This window comes from Carassius carassius, chromosome 31 (genome assembly GCF_963082965.1).
Source record: "Carassius carassius chromosome 31, fCarCar2.1, whole genome shotgun sequence".
In the NCBI taxonomy this organism is placed as follows: domain Eukaryota; kingdom Metazoa; phylum Chordata; class Actinopteri; order Cypriniformes; family Cyprinidae; genus Carassius; species Carassius carassius.
The window spans coordinates 5588858-5603894 of NC_081785.1; the positions used below are offsets into that span (position 1 = coordinate 5588858).

The window sequence follows — 15037 nt, forward strand, 5'->3', positions numbered from 1 at the left end:
GTCTGAATTAGACGTAGGGGCATTCAAAAATGAGCAAGGACATAATGAATAATTGTTACATTTTATACAAAATTTTGTTGTTTTTTTTTTATAAAAAATGTATCTCAATAAAAGGTGTTAGTTTTATGGTGTTCATTTGAATGTGTATTACAAAACTTGTGTATTTGAACTGAAAAAAAGACATTAGACTAACATAGACTGCTTCTAATGTCATCCTGATGGCAGAAACAAAATGTAAATATTGGCCAATATTGTTAAACAGTCATTTATATACAGTATAGATACAACCCGAATTCCGGAAAAGTTGGGACGTTTTTTAAATTTTAATAAAATGAAAACTAAAAGACTTTCAAATCACATGAGCCAATATTTTATTCACAATAGAACATAGATAACATAGCAAATGTTTAAACTGAGAAAGTTTACAATTTTATGCACAAAATGAGCTCATTTCAATTTTGATTTCTGCTACAGGTCTCAAAATAGTTGGGACGGGGCATGTTTACCATGGTGTAGCATCTCCTTTTCTTTTCAAAACAGTTTGAAGACGTCTGGGCATTGAGGCTATGAGTTGCTGGAGTTTTGCTGTTGGAATTTGGTCCCATTCTTGCCTTATATAGATTTCCAGCTGCTGAAGAGTTCGTGGTCGTCTTTGACGTATTTTTCGTTTAATGATGCGCCAAATGTTCTCTATAGGTGAAAGATCTGGACTGCAGGCAGGCCAGGTTAGCACCCGGACTCTTCTACGACGAAGCCATGCTGTTGTTATAGCTGCAGTATGTGGTTTTGCATTGTCCTGCTGAAATAAACAAGGCCTTCCCTGAAATAGACGTTGTTTGAGGGAAGCATATGTTGCTCTAAAACCTTTATATACCTTTCAGCATTCACAGAGCCTTCCAAAACATGCAAGCTGCCCATACCGTATGCACTTATGCACCCCCATACCATCAGAGATACTGGCTTTTGAACTGAACGCTGATAACATGCTGGAAGGTCTCCCTCCTTTTTAGCCCGGAGGACACGGCGTCCGTGATTTCCAACAAGAATGTCAAATTTGGACTCGTCTGACCATAAAACACTATTCCACTTTGAAATAGTCCATTTTAAATGAGCCTTGGCCCACAGGACACGACGGAGCTTCTGGACCATGTTCACATATGGCTTCCTTTTTGCATGATAGAGCTTTAGTTGGCATCTGCTGATGGCACGGCGGATTGTGTTTACCGACAGTGGTTTCTGAAAGTATTCCTGGGCCCATTTAGTAATGTCATTGACACAATCATGCCGATGAGTGATGCAGTGTCGTCTGAGAGCCCGAAGACCACGGGCATCCAATAAAGGTCTCCGGCCTTGTCCCTTACGCACAGAGATTTCTCCAGTTTCTCTGAATCTTTTGATGAGGTTATGCACTGTAGATGATGAGATTTGCAAAGCCTTTGCAATTTGACGTTGAGGAACATTGTTTTTAAAGTTTTCCACAATTTTTTTACGCAGTCTTTCACAGATTGGAGAGCCTCTGCCCATCTTTACTTCTGAGAGACTCTGCTTCTCTAAGACAAAGCTTTTATAGCTAATCATGTTACAGACCTGATATCAATTAACTTAATTAATCACTAGATGTTCTCCCAGCTGAATCTTTTCAAAACTGCTTGCTTTTTTAGCCATTTGTTGCCCCCGTGCCAACTTTTTTGAGACCTGTAGCAGGCATTAAATTTTAAATGAGCTAATTAAGTGGATAAAAGTGTAAAATTTCTCAGTTTAAACATTTGCTACGTTATCTATGTTCTATTGTGAATAAAATATTGGCTCATGTGATTTGAAATTCCTTTAGTTTTCATTTTATTAAAATTTAAAAAACGTCCCAACTTTTCCGGAATTCGGGTTGTAGATTTACATGAGATCAGGGGCACTGACCCAAGGAAGCACTAAAGATAGACAACGAACTTTAAGAGATGCTGACAGATGTCTGACACAGCAACATTTACAGGCTCATGACAAAAGTGACAGTGATGTGACTCTAAAAAGACAGACTACAGGAGGCAGGCTGTCACATTACAGAAAGCACTACACATGCAAAGCATCATGGTAAATGAGGACGCACACACTATGTGTATTCTGCTTAAATGTCTTGACATAGTATCTAAAATTTTCAGTCACGCCAAGATTTCATGATATTGTACAAGACCAGAAAAGCCTTGACAGCATCAGAATTCCAAAAAGAACATCATGTCAATCTTAACTATATGGCGGATGAAATATGTTGACAGATACTCGGCTGACAGTTACTCTAATAAGAATCACAGCTATGGGACTTACTATGGTCTCAGAAGTCATGCTATTCCAAATTTGATGACATTTGATGGAAATTGGGAATTTCCTTGCTCTTTTAAAATAAAAAATGTATGTAGGTAATACTAATATGTTGAAAAAGGTCCATTCCCAGTCCAAACAGACTTCGTTTCAAACTAAACTGCTAAAACGAATAATTCAGAAATTATTATACTATCTTCATGGTATTTGGTGTCAGAAATAAGAGCACATTAACATATGATCATTAACAAGTGCATTTCAACATATATTAGTTATTCAGCAACTTATTTTGCTTTAATGAGTAATCCAGTTACATAGAAGTTAACAGAGGTCATTACATACAGAATAATTGCCTGTGTTTTTTTGTGAACTTTTGATTTGCCACTTTTTTAAACAAATATTTGTTTTGATTTACATTTTTGTTTACATTTAAAAAAAACTGCACTTTTGTTTGATTTTTACAAACATTTGCTGCTACTTTAACAGATGTTTGTTTCTTTTGTTTGTTTCCATGTTTTGTTTGTTCTCACAAATATTTGTTTTGTTAAACTTCTGTTTGTTTTTCAAACACAACTGTTTGTGCAATGAGAAACCTAAAAGAAGAGTACTTCATGAAAAAAAAGTTACAATAGTGTAGATTACGGTCCATTTTTATTTTTACATTTCTGTTTTTATAAACATTTGTTTGATTTGCTATATCTTTTCAAACATTTGCTATCCTTTTTATAAATGTTTGTTTGTGGGGAATGTTACAAGCGTAACAAGTGTAACATACACTTTTTGTTTTTAAAAACATTTGTTTTGATTTTTTACATTTTTGTTAGATTTTTTACGTCAATAACGTTTGATACTTTTTAAATGTTTTTTGTTTAGTTGTATTTTTCTTATAAATGTTTGTTTTGTTACAGTTTTGAAACAAGAAACCTGAAAACAAGTCTACTTCTGGGAAAAATGTTACAAGCATAAAAAGAGTAAAATACAAGATATTTGTATTTTTAAAAACATTTGTTTTGAATAGTTAAATTTTTGTTAGATATTTTGTTGCCTTTTTTATTAGATTTTTATTGATGAATGTACTTCTGTGAATTCTGTGAATTTTTTTTTTTTTTTTTACAAAAGTGTGGAATACACCTGTAAAAAATTAAATATAGACAACAGGAATAAACAACAAAATGTCACCTCTGTGACCTTCCATTACCTGTTCTAGGAGGTCCTCGACTTTCCTCTGCCAGCTCTCCCTGGCTGCCATCATCTCCAGGTCTCTCTGCTGGGAAAGTTGTGTCAGGGCCACCTGTTTCTCTGCCTGATGTTCAGCTGTTAGCTCTTCCTGAAGACCCTTCAGCTCAGCCCTGAGACGAAACAGAGAAACTGAGGGTAAAACTGACAGGATGAAACAGATACAAGGACACATTACTTAAACAGCGTAGAAGTGACTCTGAAAGTGACATATTAAATTGTTAATAAGTAAGAACCACACAGATGTCTCTATAACCTTGTATACTGTATAATGTGTGCTGCTGTACGATTGTGAAGATTAGATGGTAACCTCTTACTTTTGTAATTAGCATATTTTAATCCAAATGCATGTCTGTGTAAGAGGATTTGTCACAGGCTTTGATGCAGGACAGACTGCTCCTATTTTAGATGTGATTTTTCGTGTGCACTCTCACACGATTAAAACAGTCACAGTTTATACAATTTAATGCACTGTGCACTGACAAATCTCGCTCTGTTTTTAGCCTTGTTTTTTCTACAGTAATGCATAATTTATATGCTTCGTGCAGCACCTCAGAGCATCGGTCCACTTGAGATCCAGCTCCTTTGTGATTTTGTCCATTTTCTGTTTCTCCTCTGTTTTGATAGCGATGACCCTAGCTTCATGTTGCTGTTTCTGGGTCTCTATCTCCTCCTGTGAGCAGATAATGAGATAATGCAAGGAGAGAGCAGTTTCCAGTAGAGCTGTGAACACAAATGTCATCTTTAGACATGCAACCTCTTCCTGCAGGCTTTAGTACAGAACTAAAGCCTCTGTTTTCGGGTGTCTTCAAAATTGAATGTGGCTTAATTTTTATTTTAACATCTCTGCCACGCTCCATTATCAGTCTCCTATTGCACTGATTGCCACGCTGAATTCCTGCTTCACCCTCTAAACGATGAGATGCGTCAATGGTTTTCACGCTTCTAAAAGCGTGGAAGAACTTGAACATTTTATATCAACATCTCTAAATGCTTCTTCTATTTCAGAATGAGAGACTGACTCAAAATGCATGTAATTTATAATAAATGGAGTAAAAAACATTGGAGCACTTTACTTGTAGATCCGTGAGCAGGTTGCTTGTTTCTCTCACTCTTGCCCTGGTGGCGTCCAGCTCAATAAAAAGCTTTTCTTGGCTGTCTTTAAGACAGGAGATGTGGTTCTCAGCAGTATCGAGATTTTTTTCACTCTCCTTCACAAGATCCTTCAAATGAGACACCTGAGAAAAATCCACAAAGACAATTAAACGCATTCATAAGATTACAAAATGGAGGTCATTCTTACTATGCAGTAGATTCCCTTACATTCAGTATATGTCTTGATAAAATAAATAAAATAATAAATTCACTATTTTTAAAGATGGAAATGACATTAGTTCACAATACTACAACTATATATATATATATATATATATATATATATATATATATATATATATATTTATGTAAATTGGTTTATTGCTGGTTTAAGGTGGTTTACTAGCTTTGTCCAGCTATTAAATTATCAACCAGTTCAAAACGAGGCCACCACCTAAAAATGCAGCTGATCAACCATCTAAATCATTTGGTCTAGGCAAACAAAATTACAATCTAAACCTTTTTTGAAGCAGAAAAGTTCATCTAGACAAAAATAAATAGTTGATGTTCTAAACCTCTTGGTTGGCCATGTTGAGCTTGGTAGTGAGTTCCTCTCGTATGGTCTCCAGTTGTTGTTGCAGGTGGTTTCTCTGCTCTTCCAATGACAGACGCCGGATATCAAATTGTTGTCTCATCTCCTGGGAAAGTAAAAAGAAAAAGAAAACCTCAGAAAAGCCATAGCAGGCCAACAGAATAAGAGGTGAAACCAGACAGTAGGACAATCTGCTGCTGACAGATGGAGTCTTTTTCAATTTAATTACACAGGAGCTGTAAAAGAGTTTTTCAGAAAAAATTGAGTGACGTGATTGTCATGAGATGACAAGAAGATTAGTCAATATTTCTTGTGATTGAGAGCTATTTTTATGGAGTGCCACAAAAACAGTGGGAATAATATCACTGTCATATTGTCATCACTGCAATGAGAAACGGCTGTTTGCATAATCAAAACTACTCAACTCGAGGAGCAGAAAATGCAATTTGGCACAGCTCTCAGGGTTTCAATAGATGATTTGGGAAAAGTGGTAATCCACCAGTCATTTTTTAATAAGACTAAATATTAATATACTTAATTTGTTTTGCATTAAGACGTTGCAGTTTATTTTTATTAAACAGAACACAGAGAGTAATAAAATCAAAGGAGAACACAAGGGAGTGAATATCTAATGTGAAAATGCTAATGAAGCAAAAACTTAAAGTTTATTATAGATCTAAATTCATATAAACAAATATTCATATTAACATAAAAGGTTCTCCCACAAGTTAAAAAATGCCAAGCCAAGCCAGCCAAGAGATGAGTCTGGAGAAATTTAGCATTGCATCACTTGCTCACCAGTGGATGCTCTGCAGTGAATGGGTGCCGTCAGAATGAGAGTCCAAACAGCTGATAAAACATCACAATAATCCACAAGTAATCCACACGACTCCAGTCCATTGTGAAGTGAAAAGCGATATCAAGTGATATAATGCTAAATTTCTCAAAATTTTGTTCTGACGGAAAAACAAATCTTGGCTGGCCTGAAGATGAGTACATTTTCAGCATATTTTCATTTTTAGGTGAACTATTCTTTTAAGAACTAAATCCTTAGTAAAAAAAAAAAAATGTTCTTACACTGAGCAACTGGTTCTTCTCTCTCTCGGCGGCACTGCGAGCACCTTCCTGCTGGACTCGGTGTTTCTCCTTGAGTTCCTCTAAGGATTCTGCTTGGCTTTCTTTCAGACAGGCCGTTTCCTCCTCGTATTTGGCCCTGATTCGCGCCAGCTCCATTTCATAGTTCTGCTTTTCCTCACAAAGTGACTGCCAAAACACCACAGCTTCATTTACACTTTGTCAACTCTCGGTACCTTGTTTCGAATACCATGATAATTGTTTCCAATTGGCAGTGAGTGATTTCAAAATACTATTTAGCAACATTTTGTGAACATCATATTTGACACGTATGATTATATAGTCCCAGTCTCAAGGATGTAACCAAATATTCAAGATTTAGGAGAGACTAAATGTAAAAATCAAATAATCTGTCAATGGAAAGCCCTTATGCCTTTATTAAGCAATAATCTGAATATTTGACTCTGAATGTCTATGGTGTTGCATCAATGCAACCTATTTTATGACACTGACTATTGTGATTAACTTCTGTGATTAACTATGTGGTAGAGCATTGCGCTATCAAGTGCAAGGTTGGGGGTTCGATTCCCTGGGAACACATGATAGGTAAAAATTGATAGCCTGAGTTCACTGTAAGTCGCTTTGGATAAAAGCGTCTGCTAAATGCATAAAATAAATATATGCTGATTTGGTGCTCAAGAAACATTTCTTATTACTATCAATGTTTTATATTTTTGTGGAAACCATGATAATTTTTTTCAGGAATCTCAGATGAATAGAAAGACTTCCTTAGTAACTCTAAACCTTTGAATAGCAGCAACAATTGCAAAAAAATAAATAAATGCTTTCAAACTGTTTTTTAGTCTGCCTAATTTAAGAAAAAAGATTTGACCTTCTCCAGGTTGAGGATCTTCTGATGCTGTTGTTCTTCCACTGTTTGAATCTGTTTCTGAAGTCTCTCTCTCTCCTCCTCCCGCTGTAGGATCTTCTCCTTCAGGCGGTTCTGCTCTGAGCCCAGGTCCCTGATAGTGGCCTCGTGGCTCATTTGGGTCGCTTGAAGAGAACCTATCTGACCTGTTAATTAAATACAATGAGGATTTTTATTAGTTTAATGCTTCCTCAAAAATAAATATGGTGCATAATTTGTAGACATGAAGGAGTCAATCGCAAACATAAAAACTAAGTAGAATTCAAGTGAAAACAGAGCTAAATCCATCTCAGCCAAGCTATCACGAAACTGTAACCTCTCTAAAAAAATCTCTCACACTTAAGCTTGAGTGAGTCAGTGCAATATACTGAAGAAAAATGCATTTCTTCACGACATTATTCTCACTGGCTTTGTGAAGGATTTCATTGGCCTGCTGCTGAACCCGATCTCTGCTTCCCTCCAGCTCATATTCTGTATCTTTCAGTTGCATCACCCAAATCTCTCCATCCTGTATGGCCTCTTCCAGCTGCTTATGTAACTCCTGTAAATAGGAAAAAAACCTTTTGAGATTTATTATTATTTTTTAGAAAGCATCTAAACTCACAGACTCATCTCAATGATGTTTATTTACATTTCATTATATGCTGTAAATTGTACCCAAGGCATTTTGTGTTTCTTCAACTATGGCCAATTTTGGCTCAAAAAATGTACTATAAACACACTTTTCTCACCCATACTTTGCATAATTCCCCAGGAACAATGTCCAGTGTACATATGCTGTATGCATCGTCAATTCTGTCAAATCACAAACTGCCTAATTTCCAGCATATCTCAGATTGTGCATTGTGTTAAATAGCATTCTGTAATGGAAATCACATGGAATACATAAGCTGCCTCTTTTTCCTTGTCTATGTATTCCAAGTAAACACAATTAAACATTCATTTTCACACTGAAAATTACAATTTGGAAATGCACAATATCTTTATTTTCTTTATGCATCACATTTTAATACTTTGTCTCATGAAATTTTTTTTTTGTAGACAAGTGCACTTTTGATAAAAATACTAATCATTTGCTGAAAATTCAGCTTTGCCATCGCAGGAATAAATTACATTTTAAAAATAGAAAATTTTAATAATATTTCACAATATTACTGTTTTATTGCACTTTTAAAGTCAAATAACTGAAGCTTTGGTGAGCATAGCGACTCCTTTCAAAAACATTAAAAAATCTTCCCGATCACAAACTTTTGAATGGTAGTGTACAATCACTTATTGTTTAGATTATAGATATTAAAATGTGTAATATTTATGATAGGTTTCCTTATTTAGATTAAAATTCTGTGTCTGGGAAAAGGTTAAAACAATAATATTAAAAGTAATAAAGTTAAGTTATGAAGACATTTTCAATATGACTGTATTATAACAGAAATAAAACCATTCTGACCGTTCTAATAATGAACTCAATAAAAGTGCCTAGAGTTGAAGAAACAGCCTTGAATGAATCTTACCGTAATTGTGACTTCTGCATTATTAAGAGATGCCTGCAGTCTGTTGGTCTTGTCCCTGCTCTCTCGCGCCTCATCCTGAGCTCTGTGGAGTTCAGCACGGAGTTTACAGAGGGTCCTCTGAAGAGCTGACTCCTGCACCTGAAACTCCTTCCTCAGTTCCACCTCCGTCCTCCTCCAGGCCAGCAAGTTCTCTGTGGTGAGCTGCTGCGTCCGTCTCATGGCCTCCAGCTCACGTTCATAGAACCCTTGAGCCTTGCTTAGCTTGGCCTCGTATTCCTCCACCAACCGGACTTTGTCCTGCGTCAGCTCCTCCACGCGCTCCATGAGTGACTCCAGCTCCGTACGATGCAGCTCAGCCAGTTTCTCCTGTTCCAGGCTGGAGGATGCACTCTGGTTCTGCTGGCTTTCCAGCAGCTCCTGAACTTCCTGTCGGTGGACCGACTTGAGTTCCTCCAACGCCCGCCGTTTCTCCTGCTCAAACTGGGCTTGCACCTGACTGAAGGAGCGCAGCTTCTCTTCGAACTCGTGCCGCATGTCCTCCACTTCACGGGACATGGACACCACACGTTGTGTGTGCTGGGCCTCTGTGCACAGCTGCGTGTCCTCCACACGCTGCCGGTACATCTCAAACTCGGCCAGCGCTTGGCGCTTCATGTGTTCGTGCAGCTCCACAGATTCCTCCAGGGACTGCAGGCGCCGTTTCAGGTCGGCCTCGTCCCCGATCTTGCTCTTGTAGTGAAGGATCTTCTCCCGAGCCTCGGTCAGGATGTGCTGAACCTCCTCATCGTGGACCTCTTTCAGAGATTGGATGGCATCTTCGTGCTCATCATTTTTTGTGTTGAGGGCGTAAATGACCTGTGAGAAACATGAGAAAATACGTTTTTATACAGCTGCAGAAAACTGGAAAATGTTGCATCATTGTTAGACAGTGGTCTGTCTGTCTGTCTTTCATCTCATTCCCTCTAAAAACTGGTGAATAAGTCAGCCATCAGCACCCTTAAAATCTGTGATTATGTGATCGGTCTTCATGTTTACTGAAAACAGCAGATTTTTGAGGTTATTTAAAATGGAATAATCCACTTATGAGTAATTTTTTTACTTTAAAGCACATTATATTAAGTACTGGCAGATCCAATCGCAGAGCAGCAAAGTATGGTATGGAGGCCAGACCTTTCTTTCTTCTGTGAAATGATATTTCAAAAAACAATTCTCAGTGTTTTATTAATCCATACAATTAAAGTTGACCCCATTAACTTTCATTGTTCATAAAACAGTTGAAGCATTCATTAAAATATCTTCAGTTGTGTTCCAGAGCGGACACACAGGTTTGGAAGTACATGAAGGTGAGGAAATTATGCCTTTCACAGTTAATTTATCACAAACAATTAACACAACTGTTTTGTATTACAAGTTTTTGATAATGTCATGTTTAAATATGCAAATAAGGCATTGTCTAATTCAATATGCACTGATTTGAATACATTTCCAGAACCAAAATCTCAAAATTGGATAAAGCCAGGTTTAAAATTCTTATTTAATTTTGTTGACATTTAGTGTTAAATACAGAGGGGGTTTGGGATATATCAATTTATCTCTCTATAAATCAGAAAATATAGGTCAAGAGCCATAAAAATAATTTTTTAGGTATAAAATGTTAAATATACCAGGTGAATGATATATGAACAAACCCCTCTGTAAATACAGTAAATCACAAAATATAGTCAAAAAATACATTTTAAGTATAAAAAGATGAAACAAATCCCTCTGATATGTATTGTGTTTGAAATCTACAGGTGCAAACAGATAAAGTGTCATAAAATATTAAACAAGGGTTTTGCATGTAATATCTTGCTTAAAGCCAAAAAATATTCCTCCAAGCAACCAGTGTTCATCTTGCATACCTCTATAACTGGTTTAGTCTGGTTTAGTTCAGCCACCAAATCAGACAAAAAAAATGTCAACAAACCGAGAATAACTGCACAAGGACATACAGTATACACCTCTAAAGTTAAATAAAAAGGAGGAAAAATCATTATGGATCCAGCAGTCCAAGGACACAGCTTCGTTTGACCTCCGGCAGGCACCACAGTGCACTGGCAACCAAAAAAATAAAAATCTTTCCACTGGACAGTTTAATATAGTGCAGTATTCTCTTAAACACAATTAGACATTAAAGATGTACATTATGTACATATATATTTATGCTATTTCAATAAACTTTAATCCATTTTGCACATCCCTGTATAAAAATGTAATGTGTTTTTTTAGACTAGAAGTTTTTATATATTTTCTTGCATACATAATATATATAGAATGTTAAAAGCTCCTGTAAACCAAATCAACTTTCTTGTATTTCTATAAAACTCTTAATTTAATAAACAAGTGTCAGTATTAAAAAATTACTTTTGGAGCCAACGGTTTTTCCAGCAAAGCATTTTATAATCATGACTCTCTTTGGTTGTGCACATCAAAGCAACCCGCCTTCACTTGATGCTCTCGCGCAGCTGTTCTCCTTTTCATCTTTAATTGATTCCTTTCTGTCGCATCCATGTTATTAACATACTGTAAGGATACCATGTTCTGCACAACTGTAGTTATGGATAATAGCTCTACCAAGATTAATAAGTGTATTAATATGTTCCATGTCAGTTTCAAAATCATAAAACTGGACTTTCCTAAACAAAGCTCCTCACCATAACTTACCATATTGAGGAAATGGATTAGATGTGAATTTAAATAAATAGTTTGGCTTAAGTCTAAGGAACTTCAAAGGGTATTTTTATATTCAATTCAATATTCAATTCAAGTTTATTTGTATAGCGCTTTTTACAATACAAATAATTGCAAAGCAACTTAACAGAAAATTAAGTTTCTTCAATATTTAGTAGTAGCTTATCAGTGGTGACTTATAGCACAAAAACATTATTATCTTTATACTTTATGACTTTAGATAATCTAAGAATATATAACTACAATTTCAACTTCATAATTTATGCTGCAAAATAATTTTCATTACTCCTATTTGGCGCCTCATAAATAAATAAAATTTTCACATTCTCCGATTAGTGCATACCCGTTTCAGTTTAGTATAAGTGAGATACTATTATCATTTTTATTTTTTCTGTTCTCGTTTTAATTTGAGTTATTTTGTTGTTTTTGACATTGTTTTTAATATATTAATATAGTTTTTTGAATAAGAATATAGTTAATATTTTGAATACATTTTTATTTGTATATTTTCTATTCTCATTTTAATGTTAGTTATTGTGTTGTTTTTGACATTGTTTTTAATACATTAATGTAGTTTTTTGAATAAGAATATAGAATATTCATATAATAGCCTACATAAGGTTTTTTTATATTATAATTCAGTTAAAATTTATTTTATTTGTGACCTTTTTATGATTTACAATAATACTATTGTATAATAACCTTGGTGTACACAGTGTAGTACATTCAGATTTATTTATTTTATATATATATATATATATATTATAGATTTTTTTACAATGTGTTTTTGTTGTGTTCAAGAAACATTACTATAATGAATACCAGTAACATTTCTGTGAAATGCCTGCCTACTTTTGGTAAAATCTTTAAAAAATATCAGCATGTTCGATTTTCCTTACATTGAAAAAAATAACATAGCATACGACAGGAAATTAAGAGGTTAAATATTGTTATTGTTTTCACACATCTAGTTCTGGGACCCTAAACATAAAAACAGTAAAGGCAAAACATGCAAGGTTTTGAATCTAAAGCAAACATTGCTCTCATGATGAGCATAAATTACACAGTCAAATAAAATCAGAGGTAAAAACTAATAAGGCATATGCACTTTTAATAAATGTGGATGTTAATACACTAGACTGATTATTTCTGCATTAAAGACTCATTATGTAACATGCCTTGCTGACTTGTTTTTGCATAAATGAATCAGAGATTAAATACAGCTAGCAAATTCTGTCTGGGATTATAAACAGATTTTTTGCAGGGGAAAAAACACTGCGGTGCAACAATTTCAATATGTAGGGCATCTTCTCTATAGGGGATAAGGATTAAATGTCATGCATAATCCTGTTTACAGTATATTCACATTAAAGTTGAGATAATGTGATCAAAATACAAGCAATGTGATCATACCTTAGTGAGCTGTGCTATTTTTTTACTCATCTTCAGGTGCAGATCTTGAGTGTATTCCATGGTCAGCGCAGATTCGTAGAGTAAATGGCTGGATGTGGATGATGGACTGGAGCCTGATCCAGAAGCAGCAGCAGCGGGAGAACTGATGCCCGGAGCAGCGCTGTATGGCGGCTGCCAGCCCGTCCCTGTCCCCGTCGCCATCTTCACCTACCGTCACGATCCCAAATCCCTCGCAAGTAGGTTAAGGATGGTCCTGCGCCATCAGTATACCGGTCATCCATATGAATTCATGTAAACCCATCATGTTGTGTCTCTCTACGTGTCGAGCTACAACTGTTCACCTGACTCACCACACAATCAATATTTTAACGTCTGACAGATGTGGCTGTTATTTGTCTACACCAGTCAAATCATCAATGGCGGGAGACGAATGACAACGAACTGAGCGCTACAATGTAACACTCGAGCATCATCACATTCACGCGCAGCGGCGGATGAAGCGCGAGGAGAGAGAGTTGTAAATGACGTCAGAGCAGTACGGTTACCTCACACAGCTTTTCTGCTGCAGATACGTGTTATAAATACAAACGGGCCTATGATATGAATTATCAACAAAACACACCAACAAGTGTAGTTTTCTCATTTCAGGAGTGATGCGTTGTTAGCTGTGTCTAACACGGGCAATAATGTTATACAACGTATGTATAAAATAATAAATATCATACAACGTATATAATACAATATGATATTATATAATATTCTTGTATAGTGTATATATTGACTATATTATTTTATTTACATTTTTATAATTTTATTTGATTTATATCATTTGTTTTAGTTGTATCAACATACATTTATATACATTATGTTTTATCATATTTTATTATTGTGTATACAAAATATATTGGTTTTAATACATTTATTTAAGATAACTCGTTTTTGTTTTTTAACTATGTAATTGTTTTGACTATTATCTGCACTACATTAATGAAATATCTGAGATTCATTACATATTTGTGTGTGCATTATGTGTATATATATAAATGTATATATTTTATGTTTATAAATTATAAATTATCTGATTATATTATTATACCATATTATAGTATGGAGCATATACTCTTAATTATGGCCTTAATATAGCCTATAATATTTTATTTGATTAAAATAATGAAAATATTTTCACTAAGTATCTAAGACTCATTATATATGTGTTTATTAATACATATATTTTATAAATTATTATATTAATTATGAATATATAATTTTTCACACACACACACCCAGAGAGAGAGAGAGAGAGAAAGAGAGGGAGAGAATGATCTGATCAACATACCTCCAATTTATCAACGAAACCTCAAGCCTCAACCACCCTATGTAGTTTTGTTGAGTATTTACTGCCATCTATTGGTGTTTGAACGATATGTTTTTACTGATGTTTACTACAACCAACCCATTTCAAATAAGAAAAAAGTTCTTATTACCTGTGTGATATTCAGGAAATGTTTACAAGACATATGGGTCAACACTGTGCTTTCAGCAACACGCCAAAGTCAACTGCTAATGCAAACCTAAAGGATCCTGGAGACATACATTTTAAACTCTGAACTCTGAAATTATTGGTTGTCTTCACAAGATGCCCTCCAAAATCAAAGTGAACATTAATGTTTTCTCATCTCCCGTTTGAAGACTCAAACAAAACCAAATAACAGGAAACCAGAAACATTATCAAAGATGATATAATCTTGTCATCTTTCTTGACAATTGGTATTATTCAACCATTCTTCCTCTTATTTTCTCTATTATTTTTTTTTTTTTTAACAACAGAAAATCATGATGGAACGTGAATTTTAAGTCTTGAATTTGAAGACTTCCAGCACAAACAGTTCATTGCTTAATAGTTTTATGTCTGGATGAGGATGATATTTTTATTTTTAACTCATATTAATGGATTTTATGAATACATTTCAATGTTATTTTCTGTAAGTTTTATGTGCCTTTTTTAGTGGCACTCATGATCATGATTTACTATTAAAATATATGCAGGGTTTATAACAATAATAACCACAAAATATATTATACATTTTTACTGAATATTAACATGCAATAATATAAATAATTAATCATAAAATTACATTAGATTAAACT

General features: G+C 34.8%; 1 protein-coding gene across 2 annotated transcripts in view; it reads right to left on the reverse strand.

Moving 5' to 3' along the window:
* The window catches only part of LOC132111404 (protein FAM184A-like), a 29977-nt gene extending 16579 nt beyond the window's left edge, over positions 1-13398 (reverse strand). The window contains exons 1-9 of one of the 2 annotated variants that reach the window (XM_059518671.1): positions 12890-13396; positions 8747-9601; positions 7641-7776; positions 7200-7381; positions 6311-6496; positions 5217-5339; positions 4623-4784; positions 4098-4219; positions 3509-3659 (exon numbers count right to left, since the gene is read on the reverse strand). In XM_059518671.1, coding sequence (XP_059374654.1) covers positions 3509-3659; positions 4098-4219; positions 4623-4784; positions 5217-5339; positions 6311-6496; positions 7200-7381; positions 7641-7776; positions 8747-9601; positions 12890-13090 — 2118 coding nt within the window. In that variant the 5' untranslated portion in view covers positions 13091-13396. Of the gene's footprint in view, positions 1-3508; positions 3660-4097; positions 4220-4622; positions 4785-5216; positions 5340-6310; positions 6497-7199; positions 7382-7640; positions 7777-8746; positions 9602-12889 lie in introns of both variants that reach the window. The other variant, XM_059518672.1, reaches the window with a different exon arrangement.
* Between the last annotated feature and the right edge of the window lie 1639 nt (positions 13399-15037).